The 26,662-nt window shown below is 38.8% G+C and overlaps 2 protein-coding genes across 16 annotated transcripts in view; one reads left to right on the forward strand and one right to left on the reverse strand.

Moving 5' to 3' along the window:
* IST1 (IST1 factor associated with ESCRT-III) overlaps positions 1–16,656 on the forward strand; it is a 35,443-nt gene extending 18,787 nt beyond the window's left edge. For 4 of the 9 annotated variants that reach the window (XM_033434293.2, XM_033434294.2, XM_033434295.2 and 1 more), the window contains 9 exons: positions 3,435–3,537; positions 3,971–4,151; positions 4,919–5,006; positions 9,874–9,957; positions 10,479–10,589; positions 11,813–12,013; positions 12,795–12,937; positions 13,997–14,045; positions 15,289–16,656. In XM_033434293.2, the coding sequence (XP_033290184.1) occupies positions 3,450–3,537; positions 3,971–4,151; positions 4,919–5,006; positions 9,874–9,957; positions 10,479–10,589; positions 11,813–12,013; positions 12,795–12,937; positions 13,997–14,045; positions 15,289–15,474 (1,131 nt within the window). In that variant the 5' untranslated portion in view covers positions 3,435–3,449 and the 3' untranslated portion in view covers positions 15,475–16,656. The remainder of the gene's footprint in view (positions 1–3,434; positions 3,538–3,970; positions 4,152–4,918; positions 5,007–9,873; positions 9,958–10,478; positions 10,590–11,812; positions 12,014–12,794; positions 12,938–13,996; positions 14,046–15,288) is intronic. The other 5 variants (XM_033434297.2, XM_012534323.3, XM_049703933.1 and 2 more) reach the window with 4 other exon arrangements.
* The window catches only part of PKD1L3 (polycystin 1 like 3, transient receptor potential channel interacting), a 30,377-nt gene continuing 15,572 nt past the window's right edge, over positions 11,858–26,662 (reverse strand). For 6 of the 7 annotated variants that reach the window (XR_007474490.1, XR_007474491.1, XR_007474494.1 and 3 more), the window contains 3 exons: positions 19,648–19,749; positions 17,739–17,873; positions 16,165–17,345 (listed from right to left, as the gene is read on the reverse strand). Coding sequence is in view for 1 of the 7 variants with exons in the window: in XM_033434308.2 (XP_033290199.1) it covers positions 14,312–14,352; positions 17,264–17,345; positions 17,739–17,873; positions 19,648–19,671 (282 nt within the window). In the remaining 6 variants the exon portion in view is untranslated. Of the gene's footprint in view, positions 14,353–16,164; positions 17,346–17,738; positions 17,874–19,647; positions 20,629–26,662 lie in introns of those variants that run through there. The other variant, XM_033434308.2, reaches the window with a different exon arrangement.

Genomic DNA, 26,662 nt, shown 5'->3' on the forward strand with positions numbered 1-26,662 from the left:
CCTGGACCAGGGATTGAATCCATGTCCCCTGAATTGGCAGGCGGATTCTTAACCACTGTGCCAGCAGGGAAGTCCCAGTAAATGCTTTTTAAAAAATATTTTAGTGGCTACTTAAAATTCCATTGTAAATATATATAATTTGTTTAACTAGTAAGAACAGTATTTCATTATTCATATGGTTCATTATTTCAATTTTTTGGTCTTAAAATGTGCTGATAAATATATATATTTATTTTTTATTTTTTATTTATTTTTTTTTTTGCGTTACGCGGGCCTCTCACTGTTGTGGCCTCTCCCGTTGCGGAGCACAGGCTCCAGACGCACAGGCTCAGCGGCCATGGCTCACGGGCGCAGCCGCTCCGTGGCATGTGGGATCTTCCCGGACCGGGGCAGGAACCCGTGTCCCCTGCATCGGCAGGCGGTCTCTCAACCACTGCGCCACCAGGGAAGCCCCATGATAAATATTTTTGTATAAAATTCTGTGCATGAAGCTCTGATTATTTCCTTAGGTTAAGTTTCTAGGAGTAGAATTACTAGGTCAAAATGTATATGTTTTTAAGGCTTCTGAAAATAAAGTACAGATATGACTAATATTTTGTTTGCAAGTATTGACGGCATCTGATGATTATAGACTACTTAAGAACTACCGAGAAATCTTGACGTTTTTCTGTCATAACTGTATCAGACCCCCAGTATTGTTATCTTTTATCTATGAGACGATATCCACTGAAGAATTCAAATCCCATAATAATAAACTCCAGAGAACCATTATTTCTTTGTGGCCCTTACTGCAGTTGTTATTTTAGTTACTGATGTGATAAGTTTCTCTAACTAGACTATAAACTTCCATAAGGGCAGTAACCGTGTCTGTTTTTCCTTACCAATATTATCTCCAGGGCCTGTCACAGTATAGTAGGCATTCAATAAATATTTGTTGAAGGGGGTTAAAAATATATATTGTATCACAATTGTTAGTACCAAAAATGATGTAGCACTGTATGATTAGGATTGTTTAATTGGATTTTGAATTCAGATGCACTTAGGTTTTATTCTTAGCTCTACCACTTAGTTGCTGGCTGATCTTGGGCAAGTGCCTGGTAGAGTAAATGTTAGTGCTAGTTACTGTTTCCCAGGCTGTTTTTCTAATTCCCATCTATCTCTGGTTATGAATGCCTTCAGAACAGGAATACTGTATGGATCTAGTCAGCACCAGAACCTACTATAGCACCTGACATCATCTAAATAATTTTTGAATTGAAGTTTGTTTCTTTTTTTTTTTTGCGGTACGCGGGCCTCTCACTGTTGTGGCCTCTCCCGTTGTGGAACACAGGCTCCAGACGCGCAGGCTCAGCGGCCATGGCTCACGGGCCCAGCCGCTCCGCGGCATGTGGGATCTTCCCGGACCGGGGCACGAACCCGTGTCCCCTGCATCGGCAGGCAGACTCTCAACCACTGCGCCACCAGGGAAGCCCTGAATTGAAGTTTTGAATTTAGGATTATGAGACATGTGGCATAAGCTGTAATTAATACCATGCTTCAGCTGTACTGAACTTGTGTTTCTCACAAAACTTCTTGTTCTTTCTAGTACCTGGATTTTACACACATCACTCCCTCTGCCCAGGATAGTCACACCCTCTTTTTACCTTAACGAATATCTTGCTTGCCCTTCAGGACTTGGCTTAGGCTTTTCCTTCTCCTAGAAAGAATTCTGTAACATCCCTGAGCAGGTTGCATGTCTTTTCTCTAGAATAGGTTTTTTAATCTTGACACTATTGACATTTTGGGCTGGATTTTTTTTTGTTTGGGGCGGGGGTGTTGTCCTGTTCATTGTAGGATGTAGGCAGCATCCTTGTATGCCTACTATATATGCTAGTACCATCTCCTGAAATCACGACAAACCAAAATGTCTCCAGTCATTCCCAAATGTCCCCTCTAGGCAAAATCACTTCCAGTTGAGTACTACTCTAGAATTCTAGTTCTTAGCAAATAGTAATGTAGTTGCCAGATATTCTTAGCTGTTTTTTTCCCAATAGAATTTAAGTTCTTTTGATCACAAGGACTGTGCCTTCTAAATTTTTTTTATCTCCAGCATCTAGCCATTGTCTGTCATAGAGATAATCAGCAAATATTTGTTAAGTGGATTGAACATAATTTAGTATTATCATGGATCCCAGATATTTACCATTGTAAACTAGGACTTGGGTTAATTATTAAATGAAGTATAAAGGATTCTGCAGGCAGTTTCACAAAAGGAAGATACATCTGATGTTTTCTGTTAGTGGTTTATGCACAGGCAGACATACTATTCCTAGTGTTTGTCCTTACATTGGGTATGTTTTTTGGTTTGTCTGTCCTTCGGTTACTTTGTTAGGCCTAGCTTTTGTTTGGATATTACATGTTTTGAAGTTCAGGTCCATAATTAATAGAGAGAAATAGTGCTGTCTTGATACAGAGTGCACAGTGGTCAATGCACAGTGTTATACCCTTAAGTCTTATGGGTGGAGGGAGTGGTTTTGTTGACTTTAACTCTGCTATTCAGTAAAAGTCTTAGTAAATAATAGCCTTCTGTTGTCGAATTTTATTTTATTTTGCTTTTTGTTCTTAAATTTTTTTTACTGAAGTATGGTTGTTTACAGTGTTGTGTTCATTCCTCCTGTAGAGCAATGTGATTCGGTTGTATATATGTATACATTCTTTTTTTTAAAATATTTTTTCCATTATGGTTTATCATAGTATATTGAATTTAGTTCTTTGGGCTATACAGTAGGACCTTGTTGTTTATCCCTGTTGTCGAATTTTATAGAGCAGTTTTTTTTTTTAACTTTTTTACCTCTTTGTATATTTCTTTGTAGGTGGGTAGATGTTAATGATATTTCTGTGATCTTGGGCAGTAGCTTGTTCCAAAGGCTAAGACTTAGGAGGATTTGAGGAATTAAGGTGATAGTATTTTTGAATTTAGTTCTAAATTTGATAATCTTTTCTTGTTACTACCTCTTATCTTTTTGGGGGGAGAAGTAGGAGGACTTCCAGCTTCTTTGTTTTTATCACCCCACTCCTACACCAGTACAGAGATAGATAATCATTTTATCCATCACCAGGTTCTTTCATCTCTGTGCCCAAAACAGATCTCAAATCCAATCACTTCTACCATCACCACTGCTAACTATCCCAGTCTAAGCTATTTTCATTTTTTGTTTGGACTGTTGTAATAGCCTTGTTCTTGGTTCTCTTGCTTCCATTATTATCCTCCCCCAATCAGTTGTCCACCCAGCAGCCAAATGACCTTTAAAAACTGTGAGTCAGATCATGTTATTTACCTGTATTAGAAAACTACTCTGGTTTATAATGTCAAATAATCCACCCTCTAACTTGGTCTTAGTTCCTGAACTAATTTTAACTTGAAAGTAGTCACTGTGCTTCTTATCTTTTTCCAGGAGGAATAGCACAGCATGCTGGGCTCTGGATTTAAAGCTGAGCGTTTACGAGTCAATTTGAGATTAGTCATAAACCGTCTTAAACTATTGGAGAAAAAAAAAAGTGAGTTATGCATGATTGCATTATATTTTCTTTCCCAAAATACACCACTGAGTCCTAGCACCTCAATATTGGCTCTTTCAGGCTAGCACTATGAAGTCTTAAGGATCCCATATCCTTTAGGTTTTGGATACATTTCTGCTGTCCTTTGTGACTAGTTAGACTGAATCACTTTGTTGCAGGGAAAGGAACATACTCTTGCTGTGGAATAGGTAACGTGACTCCATAGGTGGAAATTTCTGGCTATACAAACAATATTCTCATCTAGACGAGGTAGCAAATTCTAGACTAGATGAGATGAGACTAAATTTGCTAAGGGAGGGTGAGCTAGGATATAGTAGAAACACCCACTTTTCTGTTTTGGGGTGGATGTCTGCCTGCAGGCCAGGGCCCAGTATACTACTACTTTGTGACTGGAGTGGGATTTGTGCTTTAGCGGAACTGGCCCAGAAAGCAAGGAAGGAGATTGCTGACTATCTGGCTGCTGGGAAAGATGAACGAGCTCGAATCCGAGTGGAGCACATTATTCGGGAAGACTACCTTGTGGAGGCCATGGAGATCCTGGAGCTGTACTGTGACCTGCTGCTGGCTCGGTTTGGCCTCATCCAGTCTATGAAGTAAGCTGGTTTGTCTTTTTTTTTTTTTTTAAGCTTCATTGAGGTATAGTTATTTAGGAAAAAACTTCACATATTTAATGTGTACAATTTGACGAGTTTGGACATAGGCATACACCTGTACACCATCATCACAATCAAGTTAGAAAACAGTTATCACCTCCAGAAATTTCCTTGTATCCCCCTTTTTTTGATAAGAACATTTAACATGAGATCTGCCTTAAACATTTTAAAGCACTCAATACAGTATTGTTTAACTGTAGGCACAGTGTTGTTCAGCACACCTCTAGAACTTTTTCATCTTGTATAACTGTAATGAAGTAAGGTATTTTAATTTGAAGACCTAAGTCAAATCACCTCTGGAATTTGAGAAAGGAGTAGTAATACTGGTCTCTTCCTACACGTAGGGCGATAGCACTAAGGGACTACCACTTCACATACCCAACAACATTCTTCCTGCTATTCACTTGAAGGCTTGATCTCAATGTAAACAACTGGTGAAAAGAAAATTTGGAATCTGAAATCAAGAGGCCTAAGTTTGAGTCTTGGCTCAACCATTTTCTGACTTTGTGACCTTGGGCTTGTTACTTGTTTGTGTTTCCCCCTCCAAAATAGGATGACAGTGATGGCTTGAAGCCTAGAGTTATTGTGAGAATCCAGTGAGATTTGTGAAATTGCCTTAGAGGCTATCAAGTATGGGATACAGATGATGGAGTTTTGTTTGTTTGAAAGAATGTTAAATTTTATTTATTTTTTTTTACCTTAATTAGGGAGTTAGATTCTGGTCTGGCTGAATCTGTGTCTACACTGATTTGGGCTGCTCCTCGACTCCAGTCAGAAGTGGCTGAGTTGAAAATTGTGAGTACAACCAGTTTCAGTGATGCATGAAGTTTATCCTATTAGAAAGGTTGGTAAATAAGTCACTTCTGCTTTTTTGACCACATATTTTTGTACCCTTCTCATGCTGCCTTTGAAAAAGTCTTTGTAAACTTGTTTCTTCCTCCTTTTCAGGCCTTATATCATGGAACAGAACAGTGTTTTCCAAACTTGAGTAATTTTTCTAAGGGGCAAAGTTACAAATATCCCCCAGTTTTTTCTTAAATTATTTTTATTGTAAGGTTATTTAAGTATGTAAAAATAGAAGAGTTTTTATACAACTGTAAACCAGTAAAGTTAAAATAACATTAATTTAAGGGAACGGATGTTTTGCTTCATTGATTCATTCCACAAATATTTATTGAGCAGATGTTGTGAGTTGGGTGGGTACTGAGAGCACAGTGGTGAGCAAAGTATGACACCAGCCCTACTCTTGTAGCTTAGAGTCTGGTAGAAGAGACAGAAAAATTCACTGAGAAATTGCCTGCCACATCGTGGATATGGTACTGACTGCTCAGGTACAAATTCAGTCGAGTTGTTTTCTCTCCTATTTTCTACATCTTTGCCAGTTATTCACTAGGAGGTTGTCTCAGTCTTATCTCCCAACCTATCTTACGAGATTTCCTTGTCTTCTGTATGTTTTTATTTTATTTTTTTATTTTTTTGCGGTACACGGGCCTCTCACTGTTGTGGCCTCTCCCGTTGCGGAGCACAGGCTCCTAACGTGCAGGCTCAGCGGCCATTGCTTACTGGCCCAGCCGCTCCGCGGTATGTGAGATCCTCCCGGACCGGGGCACAAACCCATGTCCCCTGCATCGGCAGTCGGACTCTCAACCACTGCGTCACCAGGGAAGCCCTGTTTTTATTTTTTAAGAGCTCTTTTTAAGTCTCTGAATATGTATTTTTTTAATAGTCTATTATTTTTGTTTCATGGCTACAATGTCTTCTAACTCTCTGAGAATATTATAGTCCCTTTTTAACTTTTCTTGTTTCTGTATTGTTTCCTTCTATCTATTTCTTAGATTTAAACTATTTTTATAATAGAGGCTTTTCTGAAAGGTTTCATGGCCCTTGGCTGTTCATATTTAAGAGTGAGGTACTAAAAAGTGGATTGGAACCTCTTGTGTGCTTGGGTGGGCTTATTGCCAGATGCCAATTCATTGTTTGTTTGTTTGTTTCTCTTTTTTCCTTCCAGTTTCATTGAGGTGTAATTGACATACAGCACTGTATAAGATGTACAGCATAATGACTTGACTTACATACATCATGAAATGATTATCACAGTAATTTTAGTGAACATCCATCACCTCATATAGATACAAAATTAAATAGAAAAATTTATTTTTGTAATGAGAACTCTTACTATTTACTCTCAGCAGTTTTCATATATAACATACAGCAGTGTTAATTATATTTATCATGTTGTGCATTACATCTCTAGTACTTACTTACCTTACAACTGGAAATTTGTAGGACCTTTTGAGTGCCTTCATCCAATTCCCCCTTCCCTCCCACTCCCTGCCTCTGGTAACCACAAATCTGATCTCTTTTTCTATGAGTTTGTTGCATGTTTGTTTGTTTTTGAAGTGTAATTGACCTACAACATTATGTTGTTCCTGTTACACAACATAGTGATTTTTTTTTATACATTTCAAAATGATCACGATAAGTCTAGTTATGATATGTCACCATACAAACACATTACTTAGTTATTGAGTATATTCCCCACACTGTACATTTCATACTTGTGACTCATTTATTTTGCAGCTGGAACTTTGTACCTCTTAATCTCCCTCACCTATTTCCTCCTTCCACCCACCTCTTGCAACCACCTGATTGTTCTCTATGATTCTGTTTCTGTTTTTGTTTGTTCATATGTTTTATTTTCTAGATTCCACATATAAGTGAGATCATATGATATTTTTCTTTCTCTGACTTATTTCACTTAGCATAATGCCCTCTAGGTCTGTCCATGTTGTTGCAAATGGCAAGATTTCATTCTTTTTTATGGGTAATATTCCATTGTGTATATGTACTGCATTTTCATTCATCTATTGATAGGCACTTGGGTTGCTTCCATATCTTGGTGGTTGTAAATAATGCTTCAGTGAGAATAGGTGTGCATATATATGTTTTTTCTAATTAGTGTTTTTGTTTTCTTTGGATAAATACCCAGGAGTGGAATTGCTGGATCAGATGTTAGTTCTGTTTTTAATCTTTTGAGGAATCTCCATACTGTTTTCCATAGTGGCTACGCCAATTTACATTGCCACTAACAGTACACTAGTGTTCCTTTTTCTCCACATCATCACCAACACTTGTTATTTGTGGTCTTTTTTTTTATGATAGCCATTCTGACAGGTGTGAGGGGATATCTCATTGTGGTTTTGATTTGCAGTTCCTTAATTAGTGATATTGAGCATCTTTTCATGTGCCTGTTGGCCATGTGTTTGTTGTCTTTGGAAAAATGTCTGTTCAGATCTTCTGCCAGTTTTCTAATTGGATTGTATTTTGGTGTTGAGTTGTATGAGTTTTTTGTATATTTTGGATATTGACCCCTTATCAGATATATTGTTTGCAAATATCTTCTCCCATTCAGTAGGTGGCCTTTTCATTTTGTTGATAGTTTCCTTCACTGTACAAAAGCTTTTTAGTTGGATGTAGTCTCATTTGTTTATTGTTGCTTTTGTTTCCCGTGCCTGAGACATACCCAAAAGAGTATTACTAAGACCAGTGTCAAAGAGTGTACTGCCTGTATTTTTTCCTAGAAGTTTTATGATTTCAGATCTTACGTTTAAGTCTTTAATCTGTTTTGAATTTATTTTTGTGTATGTGTTGAGAGAGTAGTCCAATTTTCCCAGCGCCATTTATTGAAGAGACTATCTTTTACCCATTGTATATTCTTGCCTCCTTTGTTGTAGAATAATTGCCCATATAACTATGGGTTCATTTTTGGGCTCTCTGTTCTGTTTCATTGATTTGTCTGTTTTTATGCCAGTACCATACTGTTTTGATGACTGCAGCTTTTTTAGTATAGCTTGAAATCAGGGAGCATGATACCTCCAGCACCAGCTTATTGTTAAATGATCTGACTAAGCCCTTTCTTGAGGGAACTCTAGACTGTCAGGAACTAGTTTTCTTTCCTTGGAATGGTCATTTTCCTCAGAGAGGAGTTCTGTCTTCTACCTGGAAGGTATAAGCTGGCTGCATTTTTGAGAGCACAGGGAGAAGGAAGCCAAAGGTATCATTCCTCTCTTAGAGATGATTTGCACATAATTCTCTTGTTGCCAGTATCTCTGCTCTCTGCTGTGCATGGAGCCCACAGTTCCTTTAGTTTAACCTCCCCAGAGAGTAAGCCTCCTGTATTCTGATAGGGTAGGGAGGCTGGTTATACAGTTTTGTGGGTAGGGGAATGGGAGAGTAGAGGCAACTACTTCTACTTTTAATGTAAATCTTGTTTATAGCCTCTCTTGTACTCCTCCTTTATATCAAGATTAATTCCAGATGAAACAAAGATTTACATGTTTTTTTTAAAAAAATGAAACCTTAAAGAAACAAAGGCATTAAAAAAAATAATCTCACAGTGGAAAAGGCATAAACATGCCACAAAACCTAAAAGCCATAAACAAAGAGTGATAATATAAGTAAAAAAGATTTCTGCATAGTATAAAGCAGAACAAAAACCATCGTTAAAAGACAAATAACAAACTTATAAGTACCCAGTACCATTGAAAGTCTACCTAACACTGAGTGCCCCCTCACTGAACTTCCAGGTATTGGGACCACTCTGGTCTAATAGCACTGTCATCTCCTGCCTGTACTAACTTCTTTTTTTTTTTTTTTACGGTACGCGGGCCTCTCACTGTTACGGCCTCTCCCGTTGTGGAGCACAGGCTCCAGACGCGCAGGCTCAGCGGCCATGGCTCACGGGCCCAGCCGCTCCGCAGCATGTGAGATCTTCCCAGACTGGGGCATGAACCGGTGTCCCCTGCATCGGCAGGCGGACTCTCAACCACTGTGCCACCAGGGAAGCCCTGTAGTAACTTCTTGAACGTTTTTTCTACATCTACTTTGGCTTCCTTTAGTCTGTTCACCATTCCATCAGAACGACTAAGGGTTCTGTTCAAAACACTCATCTGATCCTGTCACTACCCCTTGCTTTAAAGTCCTTTAGTAGTTTCCTGTTGTTCTTGTGATAGAAACAAAACTAATAAAGCCTACACGGCCCTGCACTGTCTGGCCCCCATCTGCCTTTCTTCATTTCCTACCACACTCTTCCTTTGGGCCTTGCACAAGAGGCTCACTGATTTTATTTTGGCTTGAGGATTGGCCCTGTTTTTCCAGCAGAGGCCTTTGCACATGCTGTTTTCTTTTCCTGGAATGTTCTTCCTTCCCTCCATGTTTAGTTAACTCCTGATCATCCTTTACATCTCAGTGAAGCATCACTTTATCTGACTTTTCTGATCAGGTCTGATTCTACTGTTGTAAGCAGATAGTTTAGTGTACTTTTCCTTTCCCCTATCACAGCTGCATTTGTACCTTTATCTTTGTGATTATTTGAGTAATGATTGTTTTTACCCAGAGACTGTAAGATTTTATAAGAGTAGGTACAATGTCTGTTTTTCTTCATCATTTGTAGTGTATAACATAATGCTTATAATAGAGTTTGGCACATAGTTGCAGCTCAGTGGATGGCTGGATAAACAAATAACTAAATGAATTAATATGTACCCCTTAAGGCTTTACAGACCTAGTCTTTTGGAAATCCTGTTTACTGTTAATAGGAGGAAGCTTGAAGCCCTCTGTAGGAGTGGTTTCCATTTTTATTTACTGTTCTTTTTCTCTGTAGGTTGCTGATCAACTCTGTGCCAAGTATAGCAAGGAATATGGCAAGTTATGTAGGACCAACCAGATTGGAACTGTGAATGACCGGGTAATGAACATAATTGTTAAACATGAAGCAATGGGTGGGGTGGGGCAGGTTATTTTTATTGCCTGCAGTGAGTCCAGTGGGTACCACTGTAATGTAGGGTTAATCTGGGATTGCACCTTTCATAGTAAGAGAGAGAAAATGCTGTCTGGCAGTGCAGTCAGCTCCTTACCCCTGTCCTACACCTCTGATTGTGAAGCTTTCCATCATCCTGTGTCATTCCTGATTTTGTACCTTATCCTTTGTGCCACTTGTGATTTATGGAGGTAGAAGTGAGGTGGGGAGAAGGGTAGATGCTCTCAAATGTGGAAGGCAGCAATATCAGTCTTTGAGGCATATGTAACCAGAGAATGTGAGAGATACACGGGTCTTGTGCTTTGTGATTGAAAAAAATAATTTAACTGGATGGAGCTTCTTTTTTTCCTCTCAATTTGAAATGTGAGGAACAAAGTTTAAAATTGATACAGGTTAGGCTTAAGCTGGTTGATGCAGATGCATCTTAACCCTGGATCTTTTACTTACAGCTAATGCACAAACTGAGTGTGGAGGCCCCACCCAAAATCCTGGTGGAGAGATACCTGATTGAAATTGCCAAGAACTACAATGTGCCCTATGAGCCTGACTCTGTGGTCATGGTACGTTTAGAGTCTTCTAGAATACAAAGGAAAATGAGTCTCTCGATATCACTGTCTTTGAAAAATAACCATTTTCTTTGCACTCAAGTTTGCATATGGGAGTTTAAGCCTTTGTCCAGTTAATGCCTCTGGGGTAACAATAAATACGCCTGCATCTCTCAGAGTATTTAGGGATCAGATGAGATGAATGACTGAAAACACTTTGAAAAGGTACAAACTTTGATAAAAATATAAAGTGGCATTATTGCTACTTTTCAGTGAAGTTCAAGGAATTGAGAGGCCCCTATGGGTAGCAAGAAAAGCCTCAAGACCCAGAACAGATCCTGAAAGCATCTTTTGTGTGCCTGCCATGTGCTCCAGAAAGCTGAGAATACAGAAAATATATAAACAAGGTCCCTGTCCTAAAGAGGCTTACAGTGAAAGAAGGGCAGATATGCAAATAGTAAATCAGCAGTTGATGTTGACTGGGTATAGTATATGTTTTGGTGTGCTGCTCAGACAACCCTCCCCCTGCCTGAAGTACACATTTCAGGACAGAAACATTTATTCCGCCAGCTCTTTTTTTATTTTAAGTAAATTTATTTTTGGCTGCATTGGGTCTTCGTTGCGGTATGTGGGCTTCTCATTGTAGTGGCTTTTCTTGTTGCAGAGCATGGGCTCTAGGTGCACGGGCTTCAGTAGTTGTGGCGTGCGGGCTTAGTTGCTCCGCGGCATGTGGGATCTTCCTGGACCAGGGCTTGAACCCGTGTCCCCTGCGCTGGCAGGCAGATTCTTAACCGCTGCGCCAGCAGGGAAGCCCCTCTCCCAGCTCTTGAGAGTATTGATGACTGGTGGCTCACGCAGCTGAGTGTCCCTCCAGCAATGGCCCTCAGAAGACAGCTTCCTTACCCAGGGTCTTTCCTGGGGGCAGCCTGTATTTGGTAACTGGTCATTGCAGGGGATTAAAGACTCTGCCCCTTTGTCCCCAGTTGGGAGCACCTGCTGTATTCCCAGCCTAGCTCCAGAACTCCCTGGGGGAATTAGCTGACCCCTTTGTTGTGAATGCATGGCAGCCCACCTTCTTCCTTTGCCCAGCCCTGCTTCCTTCATGTCCCCACAGGTGTCTGTCCCAAGAGACCTCTCCAGTAAACTTCTGTCAACGCTAATCACCATCTCAGAGTCAGCTTCCTGGGGAACCTAGCTGGTGACAGGCCTAATGATACGGGTTTCTCTTTTTTTCTTAGGCAGAAGCTCCTCCTGGAGTAGATACAGATCTTATTGATGTTGGATTCACAGATGATGTGAAGAAAGGGGGCCCTGGAAGAGGAGGTGGGGGTGGATTCACAGCACCAGCTGGTGGACTTGATGGAACAGTGCCAATGCCCATGCCCATGCCTATGCCATCTCCAAACACTCCTTTCTCATACCCTCTTCCAAAGGGACCAGTAAGTACACATACAAATAAATATGGATATAAAGTCTAGAAACTGTTACAGAAGATGACAAGTTGGCTCTGTGAATACACTCAGGAATTGTAGGTTATCAAGAGGATTTAGCAGTAAGAATATTTGGTATTAGTTTATTGATCATACTGTGGAAAAAACAGCATTGGGATTTGGAGAAAGTCTTTCGGTTCATCTGTAGGTAATGCAGTGGGAAAATCTAGAGAGATGGTACTAGAAAAACTCCTTTTCATGTAGGTTTCTTGAACCTTTGGGACTTGTAGGTATACTAGTAGCATTTTCCAAAAATGAATAACCAATACTTATTACCAGGTCTACCTCCTTTGTAGATAAGAAGATGAAAGTCATTGGTAGTAAGAAAGTCTGGGGACTTCCCTGGCAGTCCAGTGGTTAAGACTCCATGCTTCCACTGCATGGGGCGTGAGTTCGATCCCTGGTCAGGGGACTAAGATCCCACATGTTGTGCAGTGCGGTCGTCTCCTCTCCCCCAAAAAAGAAAGTCTGATAAGAAGCTTCCCTTGTAGACATTGAGGCAATTTAGTAATTTGAAGAATAGCCTTTGGGTACAGATCTTTAAAAATCTGGATTCTTCCTAATCACATGTGGTCCTTTTAGGCACTTTTTCTTTTGGGGCTCTTGAATACATGTATTAAATATATATCTTGAATATATATATATGTATTCAATGTGAATATATACACATTGAGAAAATAGTTGTATACACACACATATTTATTTCTCCTTTCCTATTTACACACTTCAGAAATTGCAGATCGGGGCAATGTCTCTGATGTTGCCTTTCTCCTCTTGCAGTCGGATTTCAATGGATTGCCAATGGGAACTTATCAGACCTTTCCCAATATTCATCCACCTCAGATACCAGCAACTCCCCCATCATATGAATCTGTAAGTGCCTGAGCCTCTTTTATAAGCAGCAGGAGAGTGAATCCATGAAGAGAGAGCAAAATAATGGCCACAGGGAAGGCAAAGTTTTGATCAACTAGTACTGGCATTGCTCTATGCTTTGGATTCTTGTGTTGCTTTAATATTACCCTGGAAATGGGGAGTGGTGGTGGTGGTGGTGGTGGCAGCGGCAGCATCGTTGGTGGCAATGCTTTGTCTGCAGTTAAGCCAGGAATCAGGAAGGAGCTGCAGATCCTGGAAAGTTGGGGTAGGGCACTTGATCAGACTTTTTTTTAGACTAGGCAGAGAATCATATTGAGCTGGTACAGTCTTGGTACTAGAATATAATAATTGAAATACCAGTTTTATAAATTCTCAACACTGTGTAAAGGAATAAGAACCAGATTTTTGTCTTAAACAGATACGTGTCTAGTAAATTTCAGCCTATAGCATTAATTTTATATTTTAGTTTTATGGTTAGAGCTTGCTGTTATTGCTAATATGGTAATGATGCCTTGAACTGTAGGTGGTTGTAACAGTTTTGGTTGAGAATTAGATGACTTTTCTGCCAGCCTTGTTTGCTCATCTAGGGAGATCGCCCTATTCCTGAGCTTGCTTAGTGTTCTTTCCTTTGGTTTTTACATTGGGCCTGAATTTTTATGTTTTGGTTTTGCACGCATTGAAGCATTGCCCACAGCTGTTTCTAGGAACGAGGTAGAAGATCTTCGTTAGTATTTGAGGACTTGGTTCTTGGAGATGAATGCGGTGGTTTAGAATGCTTTCTCTCTGCCTGGAAGGTGAAGGTAACAGATTAAAGAGAGATGTTATGGTGTGGTAAGAATTTTCTTTTCCTCTGCTTGGCAGTTATGAGTTCAACATGGTATCTGTCTGGTTGGAAGAAGATCAGGAAAGGAGTATAGGGGGCGGAGGGGCAGTTTCTTTGGAGCAGTTTCTGTTGCTTTTGCTGAGCAGCTTAGCTTTTGCAACACACATGGGCTTATACCATTACTTTCACCAGTGATGCCATTGCTTTCTCCTTTGGTCATGATCTTTGTGTTTCAGGTTGATGACATTAATGCTGATAAGAATGTCTCTTCTGCACAGATCATTGGTGAGTCAGAAACCCTCTTGAGAGTTTCTCAGTACTGAACCCTTTGCTGTTTTCTCATCTCTGTTCCTCCCTCAGATTGTTTTTATGCTTGTGGCATTCTACCTACATGCCACGTTCTCTCCCCAAATGCAGTATGGTGGAAATAGAACTCAGGATTTCCCACTTCCAAAAAGAAAAGATCTTTCGTGGCTCCAAAGAATCTCCCAAGTTTCTGTTTCTGGTAGTGGTATCATTATTCTTTTTCACCTTGCAGTTTTCAGTCATCCTCAAGTTCGGTATGTTCCTGCTGCTTCCATTTCCACTGTGCCTGGAAATACCAAAATTGTTTTTAAATTTGGGCATTAAAGAGGGGGAAACAGACATAAATCATAAGTGTATAGCTCAGTGACTTTTCACAAAGCAAAGCATGCTCATGTAGCCATTCACTGAAAAATTAAAACACTACCAGCACTTCAGAAACCCAGAGGGGAATATTTTTTAAAATTGGGACAGTTTCATTGAGGTATAATTTACATACAAAAAATACACAGAAGTGTATATTGTGATGAGTTTTGATGTGTCTCCACACACATGCATTATGTAACCACCACCTCAGTAAAGATACAAAACATTTCTATCACCCCAGAAAGTTACCTTGTGTTCCTTTCTAGTCAGTTCCATCCCAGAGGCAAGCACTGTTCTTATTTCCTAAAACTATGGTTTAGGTTGCCTGTTCTAGAACTTAGATACAAATGGAAACATACAGTAGGTAGAGAGGGCGATGATTTTAACTTGTAAGATACAAAACGGAAGACTAGAAATACAGATCACATTCTATTACATCAAACGGTATGGATGTTAACATTCCATATAAAATTTTTTTCCCATAAGCCTTAAAGAGTAGCTCATCCCAATAGAATTCTAGTACCATTTCTTGGACTTTCTTATTATGGGAGTAGACCTTTGTGAAAGGGGACAGTCCATTGAAATGAACGCTGTGTACCTAAGCCCCATGCACCACACTTTGACTTTCCCTTAAACTTTTTTCTCACTGTAGGAAAGTAAAACATATTCAACCATAATTAGAAAACGTAGCTGTTAATTGTCTGAAAATTTTTATTGACCTTTAGAATTATTTTTTAAAAAACAATGTTTTCTCCAGTATTTTGATTATTTTATTGTTTCTGCCAGGGGGGATTGTGGGGTTTGAGGATCTGAGCCACTGGCATTTTTAACACTGTGCTCCTTACTGTAATTTAATTAGGTCCTGGACCCAAGCCAGAAGCTTCTGCAAAGCCCCCTTCCAGACCCGTGGATACCTATGACAACTTTATACTGCCAGAATTGCCATCTGTGCCAGACACACTACCAACTGCATCTGCTGGTGCCAACACCTCAGCCTCTGAAGACATTGACTTTGATGATCTTTCCAGGAGATTTGAAGAGCTGAAAAAGAAAACATAGGCTTCCTAACCCAGGCAAGGTCCAAGTTCTGGGAAATGAGACTGAGCAGTTTCTCCTTGTAACAAAGAATCTCCATGAAATTCTGCTTCATCTGTTAACCATCACTGAGTACACTCTTCCTCTGGGCTCTCTTCCTGCTCTGACACACTCTGCTGCTTTCCGGTTCTCCATTGCTCCTGAGAGACTAACAACTGGAGATTGTGAGGTTGGAGCAGCTGGCTCCTGGCAGCCTTGCTTGTCCATTTCCTGTCAGTGTGATCCCATTTCTCTCCTTCCTGTCCCACCATCTCTCCACAGGGGAGTGAGAAGGGGAGAGCTGTCAAAGATGGCCGGATGGTGGAGGAGAGTACTTCATGAAGTGTCTCAGCTCTGTGCTGAGGTTCTAGACTTAGAAACAAAGCCCTCCGTACAGAGGGATTGGTGGTGAGTGAGAGTCAAGGCCAAGTTGTCTATTTTCTCGCTCTAATATGAATGGGAGAGAGAAAATGGCTCAGGAAGCCATTGTAACAGTTCTTAGAAGCTGGGTCTTCTCATTGACATACACACTACTCCTTGCTGCAGGGCACTGTTCCACCTGGATCCAGTTGCAAACTTTGGAAAGTTGAAGGCCTCTCTTAGTTCTACTGGATTCTCAGGGAGCCCTCTGTGGCCTTTTGCTTTATTTTGAGTGCTGTGTTTCCCTTTTAATAGAGGGCAGCACTGTATATAAATTCCTGTTTTTCCCCATGGCATGTTCTGTTGGATTGCATTGCTGGCCACATACTGGGCAAAAGTCACCATTCAAGGCTAAGGTGGGCTTCCAGTAGCCTTAATAGAAATATTCAAGTCTCTTGAGTAGTGAGCTGGAAAGCCTACAGGTGAAGAGGGGTTCCTGTTTTCATTTGAAAACGTTATGATCAAGAGGACCTTTAAAAACTGATCTCAGATAAAGTTTTGGTGCCTATGTGGCTGTAGGTGTTTTGCTCCTTCCCTTGATGGATGAGACTCTTACTGTTTTGCCCCCTAGCTAAGGCCATCCTTCCCCACAAGGATGGATTTGGGATCGGAAGATACGACTTCGGCTTCTGTGTGGTGTATCTGTACACACTTGTTTCAAGCAACTTTAATGTTTTTGATTGATTTGTATGTCATGGCTCAGTAGCTGCTAATAAAGTTAAAAATTCTGTGCCCCGCTTTCTCCATTGTTTTGGTCAAATGACGAGGGTCAGGATTTTAGTGGAGAGTATTTAAGCAAGTGACCCATACTGGGCACAAGCCAGACCTTATTGGCTCCCTGGGTAGGATGCCTGGGGAGTAAGGGGCCCATTTCGATCTCAGTATTTAAGCCCAGATTGTTACCTGTGAGTTGGCTTGGTTACTTCTCTGTACAGGGCTCCCCCTTAGCCAGATCTCATGCTTGTATCTTTAATTAAAGTTGCAGTGAGCTTACTTCTGACTCATGTTTCCCATAGTCATCCTGGAACATGAATGATATTACTTGGTGTTTGTTTGGCAGCAGAGCTGGTTTATCCTGCACCACTCTTGCAGTGTTAACCCTCTGATAGTGCCAAGTTCCATAAACATAAGAATCTGCAGCTAAGGGGATTTTGATTCTTCACTGACTAACAAAATTAACTAAGTATATTATAAACATCTATAATTTTCTAAAGTACACCATGCAAATAGCAGTATTAATATACTAAGAAGTAATAAGCCAAGCGAAGAGGTAACAGGATTAATCTTTTGAAACTTCATTTGTCAGTGGCCATTGCTGTTACAGCCGTTTGCTTACTTACATGTGTTCTGGTGTTGCTGTATTCCTAACAAACTTGAGAGCTTCAGTAGCAGCATATCCATCAGTGCAGCTTCTTTCTGAGTCTGTTGGAAGACAAAAAGAGAGAAGCAAGGAAATCGAAATTGCTGCTAATGGTGGAGGAAAAAAGTACCAAAGATATATTTTTTAAAAAGTAGATATAAAGTGTAAAGATACTGTTTCCGTTAATGGTTTACTGTCAGGCCTTGGAGTGTTTCTGCTACTTAACAGTGGAGGGTCAGCTATTTATAGGACAGTGGATGTAGAACATAATGTACTTTCGGTAAATTGGGTTTCCTAGGAAAACGGTTGGCAGAGCTGTGGAGACTAATAAAGGGAGTATGCTGATACTGTGCGTTATGTCAGTCTGTAATCTTAAGAGCAGCTAAAATTGAGCTTTTCCAGTGATAAAATCATGATACGGTTTATATTTCAATTACTGAGTCAGAGTTACTTACCTTAAAGGACTTTCTTTCTTTACCAAAGGTCATTAAAATGGCAGAAACAAAAAGGTTAATGATCACAAATACCATCAAAACGACACTGGTTAGGAGAATAAGAAAGGAGCCCAGGACTGGGTTTAAAGCAATAACCTGAAAAGACAATAGGACATTTCGAGTTTAAACACTGAGAGTTTAATATCTACTTTAAAAATGTAAGATATATGCTAACATTTGGGATATATTCACGTAAGGAAACACTTATGTCTGGTGGAAACTAGAAAAGCAAAAATATTAAAAAGGAAAATACTTTTGAGTGGACAGAAAAGCAAGAGTGACTGACTCTAAGAGTGTAAATAATTGTGCCTTCAGGGCTTTCACAAGAAGAAAACAGGTGAGTTGTAATGGAATTATAAGTGACTCAAAGCCCTTGTGAGTTGTTGGCAATTCTGGAAAATATTTCTAAACATGGAAGCTTCAAGGAATAGCAAAAGTGTGTTGAAAAAATACATAGATACCAGCAGTGATAATGAAAACTGTCTCTGCCGTTCCAAGCACTTTCTACTCTGAACATAGGAGCATTTCAATACAGTTTAAAAGGTTAGCCATAGAAAACTGGCTTTTAATGCTTTTTCTAGATTTTTTTTAATCGTTATCTTTAAAAGTATAATTACTGAGTTTTGCCATTCTTGCCTTTTCAGTACAAAGAGATCTTTCTCTTACTAGAATGGTTTCCAGTAAAATTTGGTTTCCAAATTCTTTAATTTAGGTGTTCCTTTTAAAAATGATTATTTTCCTTTGGTATTGGCTCATTCATTATTGCCACTGGGCACTGTTTTAAAAAAAAAAACACCCAACAACTTAGAGGATGAATACTTGCAATAAATACTATTGTGATGGAAATCTCTGTGACAGAGATACTATAATGGCTGCCAGCTTATATCTACTTATTTTAAAAGAGCTTAATCATAACACCAGGTAAACCAAACAGTTTGGGCAAACGCTGAGTTTGTGATGCAAGACTATTCCCAGTAAGTATACTCCATTTTCCCTTTTAAGTCAAAAAGTAGGTGTCAGCAAAAGTTTATTATGATTGTTATTTCTTTAAGAGCTTTAGTATATAAAGTGTTCCAGGGGTGAGGACTTCATTCCCTAGTGATTGGGGCTGGAACCACAACAAAACAGTCCACCCACAATAGCAGTTACGTTAATCTTTCTTAGATTTTAGGAAGGTGGTGGTAACTTTCCACGTTAGAAACTATGTTAATTTACCCATTTTAATTAGTAACCTTTGATTTCTAGAGTATCAGAATGATGAGCTTTGATGAAAATCTTGCCAGTTTCACTAATTTGAATTGCAGTTTTTTTCTTATCAAATCTATATGTGCTAGTGTTTGGGACCCAAAACCTCACCTGGGTTTCCTACTTTATTTTTTATGTTGAGTAGAAAGGGATTTGTGTAGGTAGTTCCTGGGAGAAAATAACAGCCTCTCTGAAATTAGTATTTATAAACAGAAATAACTGCAGTTCTTTCTGGACTTGTACCTCCCTAATTTTTCTTTTTTAAGTCACTTCCAATTGTACCCTTCAAAAGGCCGTTGAGAAAGCAGCAGCAATCATGTTAATCTGGCCAGGTGTGAGAACACAAGTTCAGGCCCAGTGTCTTTGGCAGTAAGATTAAGGATAGAAGAAGTGAGAAAGGTGGGACTATGTGCTTAGGAAAGGAAGGATTTCTGAAGGTAACAGCCACTCAAAAGCTATACAGTATCTATAGGTAATACCATAAAATAATGGCAAAGGAACTAAGTTTCTCCCTTTTCCAGTATGCAGTGGTACAGTAGGGGCTGCTTTTATAAGCAATTCTCCCCTTGTTTGATATATTAAACCAAATAGAATTCTGCAGGGAAACCAGGAATAGGGTTTTTACCTCCTTGTGATGAGAGATTCCCATCAGGAGACCAACAACAGTCACTGCTGAACTGAGACAAGTTCGGTAGTCAGAGATGCTCCATCCAAACAGCAGGTTAAACTGGAAAAGAGAGAACTGTCAGATGGGGGTGGAGAGCAGTAGAGGGGACTGCACTTCTTTGGGTCCTGAGGTGCTTGATAATGGTGAGGTCAAGGTAGAAACAATGGAATAGAAATTAAGGAAGTTCCTTAGTGGCCATTCAAATTGCTATGCCTAAAAACTACATAGAATTCTTCTGTAATTACAGTGTTTTCATATAAATTTGACTTCCATATAGTTCATCCTGTGAACTAAATATTATCCCCATTTTAGAGATGAAACAAATGTCTTGAGTTTATCATACTGCTAGTTAACTATGGGCCTACACAACTAAAACCAGCTCCACTGTCTTCTCCAAAACTCATTGCCAACTTGAACTGATGGTTTTCCATTTAGTGACCTTTTCTAAGGGAAGCAATGTGATTCCAAGACGACAGCACTTAGGAAAAGACAGACGCTAGATGCAGCAAAAGCAATTCTAAGAGGGAAGTTTATAGCAATAAATGCTTACATTAATAAAAATCTCAAATAAAAAACCTAGCTTTGCTGCTCAAGGAACTAATAACTGAGCCTAAAGTTACAAGAAGAAATGAAGTAATAAAGATTAGAGCAGAAACAGCGACTAGAAAGACAACAGAAAAAAAAGTTAGCTTTTTTTGAACAAAAGTGACAAGCCTTTAGCTAGACTAACCAAGAAAAGAAAAAGGATTCTAATAAATAAAATTACATAAACGAAAGAGGAGACATTATAACTGATACCACAAAAATACAAAGGATCATAAGAGACTACTAGGAATAATTACACGCCAACAAACTGGATAACCTAGAAAAAATGGATAAATTGCTAGAAACATACAACTGAATAATGAATAAACAGAAAAACTGAACATATGAAGTATAAGTAAGAAACCTCTCAACAAAGAAAAGCCCAGGACCAGATAGCTTCATGGGTGAATTCTATCAAACATTTAAACTTTTAAATTCTCGGACTTCCCTGGTGGTCCAGTGGTTAGGACTCTGTATTTTCCACTGCAGGGGGCTGTGGGTTCGATCCCTGGTCAGGAAACTAAGATCCCATGTAAGTCAGTAAATGTGATACACCATATTAAAAGAATGAAGGATTAAAAACATCTCCATTGTACATATATACAATGGAATATTACTCAGCCATAAAACGAAACGAAATTGAGTTATTTGTAGTGAGGTGGATGGACCTAGAGTCTGTCATACAGAGTGAAGTAAGTCAGAAAGAAAAATACCGTATACTAACACATATATATGGAATCTAAGAAAAAAAAAATGGTCATGAAGAACCTAGGGGTAAGATGGGAATAAAGACACAGACCTACTAGAGAATGGACTTGATATGGGGAGGGGGAAGGGTAAGCTGTGACAAAGTGAGAGAGTGGCATGGACATATATACACTACCAAACATAAAATAGATAGCTAGTGGGAAGCAGCCGCATAGCACAGGGAGATCAGCTTGGTGCTTTGTGACCACCTAGAGGGGTGGGATAGGGAGCGTGGGAGGGAGGGAGATGCAAGAGGGAAGAGATATGGGAACATATGTATAACTGATTCACTTTGTTATAAAGCAGAAACTAACACACCATTGTAAAGCAATTATACTCCAATAAAGATGTTAAAAAAAAGACATCTCAACAGATGCAGAAAGAGCATTCAACAAAATTTAACAACCTTTAATGATAAAAACTCTCAACAAATTAGGCAAGAAGGAATGTACTTCAACATAATAAAGGCCATATATGTCAAGCTCACAGCTAACATCATACTCAATTGTGAAAAGCTACAAGCTCTTCCTCTAAGATAAGGAACAAGACAAGGATGCCAACTCTCACCACATCTATTCAACACAGTACTGGAAGTCCTAGCCAGAGATGTTAGGTAAGAAAAATAAATAAAAGGCATCCAAATAAGAAAGGAGGAAGTAAAACTGTCTTTGCAGATGACATGGTCTTATATATAGAAACCCTAAAGACTCCACCAAAAACCTTTTAAAAAAAATGAATTCAGTAATGCTACAGAATAAAAAATCAAAATACAAAAATCAGTTGCATTTTGTTACACTAACAACTAGCTGAAAAAGGAATTAAAAAAAGTCTCATTTACAATAACATCAAAAAGAATAATACACTTCGGAATAAATTTAACCGAGGTGAAAAATCTGTTCAATGAAAACTATAAGAGATTGATGAAAGATATGAAAAAGACAAATGGGAAGATTTCCCACATTCATGGATTGGAAGAGTTAATATTGTTTAAATGTCCATACTACACAAAGTGATCTACAGATTCAATGCAGTCTCTGTCAAAATTCCAGTGGCATTTTCCCCAGAAATAGAGAAAATCCTAAAATTTGTATGGAACCACAAAAATACCATGAATAGCCAAAATAATCCTGAGAAAGATGAACAAAGCTGGAAGCATCACACTTCCTGATTTCAAACTATATTGCAAAACTATAGTAATCAAAATACTATGATATTGGGATAAAAACAGATACATAGAACAATGGAACTGAATAGAGAACCCACAATTAAACCCACACCCATAGATTCGGCCAACTAATCTATGACAAGGGTGCCAAGAATACACAATGGGGCTAGTCTCTTCAACAAATAATGCTAGGAAAACTGGATTTCCACATGCAAAAGAATGCAGTTGGACACTTTTATTTTGCCATATTCAAAAAAATCAAATGGATTAACAACTTAAACCTTAGACCTGAAACTGCAAAATTCCTATGAGAAAATAGAAGAAGCTTCTTGACACTGGTCTTGGCAGTTTTTTGGATATGACGCTAAATGCACAGGCAACAAAAGCTATAACAAGTGGGACTACCTCAAACTAAAAAGTTTCTGTGCAGCAAAGGAAACAATAAACAAAAGGCAGCCTATGAAGTGGGAGAAAATATTTGCAAACTATATATCTGATAAGGGGTTAAAATCCAAAATCCATAAAGAACTCATACAACTCAATACCAAAAAAAAATCATCCTGATTAAAAAATGGGCAAAGGACCTGAATACACATTTTTCTAAAGAAATACAAATGACCAACAGGTATATGTGAAAATCACTAATCATCAAGGAAATAACAAACCGAATCTGCAATGTGATACCACCTCACGACTGTTAGGATGGCTATTAAGAAGACAAGAAATAACAAATGTTGGTGAGGGTTTGGAGAGCCCTGTTGGTGGGAATGTAAGTTGGTACAGCCATTATGGAAAACAGCATGGAGGTTCCTCAAAAAATTAAAAATAGAGCTACTAGATGATCCAGTAATCCTACTACTGGCTATATATTGAAAGGAAATGAAATCAGCATGTTGAAGAGATATCTGCACTCCCATGTTCATAGCAGGATTATTCACGAAAGTGAAGATATGAAATAAGCCAAACAAAGAAATATGTATGATCTCTTATAAGTGCAATTTTTAGAAGTCGAACTTACAGAACCAGAGGGTAGAATGGTGGTTACCAGGGGCTGGGGTGGGGAGGGGGATGGGTGGATGTCAGTCAGAGTATACAAACTTTTAGTTTTAAAATCAATAAGTCCTGGAGATCTAATGTATAGCATGATTATAGTTTATAGATTATAGTTAATAGTAATATATTGTATACTTGAAATTTGCTTAGAGAATAAGAGTTCTTATCACACTAAAAAGAAAACATGTAACCGTGTGAGGTGATGGATATGTTAATTAGTTTGATTGTGGTAAACATTTCACAATTTATTCATATATCAAAACATCACATTGTACCTTAAATATATACAATTTTAATTTCTCCATTGTACCTCAATAAAGCTGGGGAGAAAAGAGAACCTAAAAACTATTACTTAACAAAAATTTAAGCAAGCTGGCTGGGTACTAAATATAATAAAATCAATAGCCTTCATATATTCAAACAATATTTACTTAGAAACTATAGTGAAATAAAATCTCATTCACAATAGACCACAAAAGATAAGCCTAACGAGATGTGCAAGATTTATATGAAGAGAATTTAATATTACTGAGGGATACAAATGCAGATGAGAATAGAAAAAGCATACCACACTCCCAGATAGAACATCATAAGCTACCAATTCCCTAAATTAATTTTTATAAATCCTTATTTTGTTTCTGTATAAATATCTAAATCTCTACAACTGAACGAGCTCTTAATACATAAAAAGCTCCCATTTATCAAAACAAGCAAACAAAACCAAGCAGCCCAATGAAAATGGGCAAAAATTATAGAATGACATTGATTCATTCTTTCTCTCAATCAGTATGTATTGAGTGCTCACATACACCAGGTCCTGTTCTAGGTGCTGGGAACACAGCAGTGGACAAGAGTCCCTGTCCACAGAGCATTCACATTTGAGGAGGGAGGGAGACAGGCAATAACCAAACAATATTCAGGTAATAATTGTGCTATGAAGAAAACTGAGCCGCGGAGCAACTAAGCCCGCGTGCTACAACTACTGAAGCCTGCGCGCCTAGAGCCCGTGCTCCGGCAACAAGAGAAGCCACCGCAGTGAGAAGCCCGCGCACCACAACGAAGAAGAGTTGGCCCCACTCACCGCAACTAGGGAAAGCCCACGCACAGCAACGAAGACCCAACGCAGCCAAAAATGAATGAATAAATAAAAAATTAATTAAAAAAAGAATAAACTGAGTAGGAAGAGGGGATAGAGAGTGTTCTGTGAGGAGGGAGCAGTGCTATTTATTTACAGGATGATTAGAGGTTTCTAAGAGGAGGTGGCTTATGAGAAAGACCCTAATAAAGTTTGGAGCTCCCAATGCAAACGTCAGTCAGGGCAACAGCAAGTTCCAAGGCATGTGCATCGTGTTTAAGGAGAGCACAGAAGCTTGTGTGGCTGAATTAGAGTGAATGAGGGTCAGAATGAGGGTAGGAGAAGTAACAGATGTAGCTACAGCTCTGGACAGGGAAGGCCCTAGAGTAAACTTTAGAAAGGGTTTGGGCTTTTATTTTATGTATGATGGAATCCATTGGGAGGTTTTGAACAGGGACAAAACACATGAATGTTGTAAAAAAATAATATGGGGAAGATGGAATGAAGAAGGGCAAGAGCAGAGGCAAGTTTTGTCCATATGAGAGGTGAAAAATGGTTCCTTAGTTTAAACTTGCATTTTCTCATGAGTGCAGTTGCAAACCTTTTGTATATTTCAGAGTTACCTGTATTGTATGAAAACACCAATGTTCACTGAACTGTTGGCGATGTGGGCAGATCTAATACATTGCTCATGGGAACATTAATTGGTACAATTGAGGAGAACAATTTGGCAATATCTTTCTAAATGAAAAATGGATATACATTTTTAGCAAGTCTTTTCAAGGTACTTATCTTACAGATATATTTGCACATGAGTGAAATTACATGTAAAAGGGTATAAATGGTAGTATTATTGTTAACAGTATAACAGTGGAAACAATCTAAATGTCTATTAATAGGGAACTGGTCATAAAACTTATGGTACATCCACGCAATGGCATACTATATAGTAAATGAATAAAACATAAAAAGGGACAGCTTTATATATGCTGATGGAACAATCTCCAGGCAAATTGAGGGGAAAAGGCAAAAAGGCATGACAATGTGTATAGTATGCTGCTATTTATCATCTAATGTATTTGCAAATGTATAGATTACCTCTGAAAGAATTTACAAGTATACCTTGAAGATACTATGGGTTTGGTTCTAGACCACTGCAATAAAGCAAGTCACATGAATTTTTTGGTTTCCCAGTGCATATAAAAGTTACGTTTAGGGAATTCCTTGGCTATCCAGTGGTTAGGTAGGACTTGGCGCTTTCACTGCTGGGGCCCGGGTTCAATCCCTGGTTGGGGAACTAAGATCGTACAGGCCGTGCGGTGTGGCCAAAAAAAAAAAAAAAAAAAGTTATGTTTACATTGTATTATAGTCTATTAAGTGTACAATACCATTATGTCTAAACAATGTACATACACCTAAATTAAAAATACTTTATTGCTAAAAAATGCTAATCATCACCTGAGCCTTCTTTTAGCAATAGTAACATCCAAGATCACTGATCACAAGTCACCCTAACAAATATAATAATGAAAAAGTTTGAAATATTTCGAGAGTTACCAAAATGTGACACAGAGACACGAAGTGAGCAAATGCTGTTGGAGAAGTGGCGCCAATGAATTTGCTTGACACAGGGCTGCCACATCTTCAGTTTGTTAAAGAAAACATGCAGTATCTGCGAAGTGCAGTAAAGTGACATGCAGTAAAGTGAGGTATGTCTGTATAATCAATTGGGAATGTAGTTGCCTCTAGGAAAGAGAGAAGGGGGATCAGGGGATAAAGGAGAGTTGCACAATATACATCATGGTACATATGGATTTTCTACATATTCATGTTTTAATTATGAAAAATGTTTTAACATGAAAGAAAAAGATTATGTTACAAAATTTGGCAGGGAGAGGTTTGCAGTAGGTTATTAAAGGACCTAGGGTCCTGCAGAAGATAAAAGAGAAAGGTAAAGGGTGACTTAACCTTCAAAGATGGCCTTACTTTATATTTCTTAAAAACTGTGCAATTCTAGAATTGTGATTAGTGTTTTTTCACCTCAGAAGAAAGTCAAAAGAGATAAAGTTTAAATTGCTGCAAGAGGAATTTTAATTAAATCCTACAAAAAAAATTCTTCCCTAAATGTGTTTCAACATTGGACTAGGCTATTTAGGAAAGTTCTGTTTTTATAGGATACAGATTTATTTACAGGATACAGATTATCTGCCATGAATGGCTTGGGCTTCAATATTCCTGAAAACAGGTGGACTAATGGGACTGGGCTACATCAATTCTGAAAGCGAAAATTTTTTAGCAGTTGAAGAGTTAAAAAATGTTAGTTACAATTTTTACTGCTGTTTACCCCA

Source organism: Orcinus orca, chromosome 20 (assembly GCF_937001465.1).
Source record: "Orcinus orca chromosome 20, mOrcOrc1.1, whole genome shotgun sequence".
NCBI lineage: Eukaryota > Metazoa > Chordata > Mammalia > Artiodactyla > Delphinidae > Orcinus > Orcinus orca.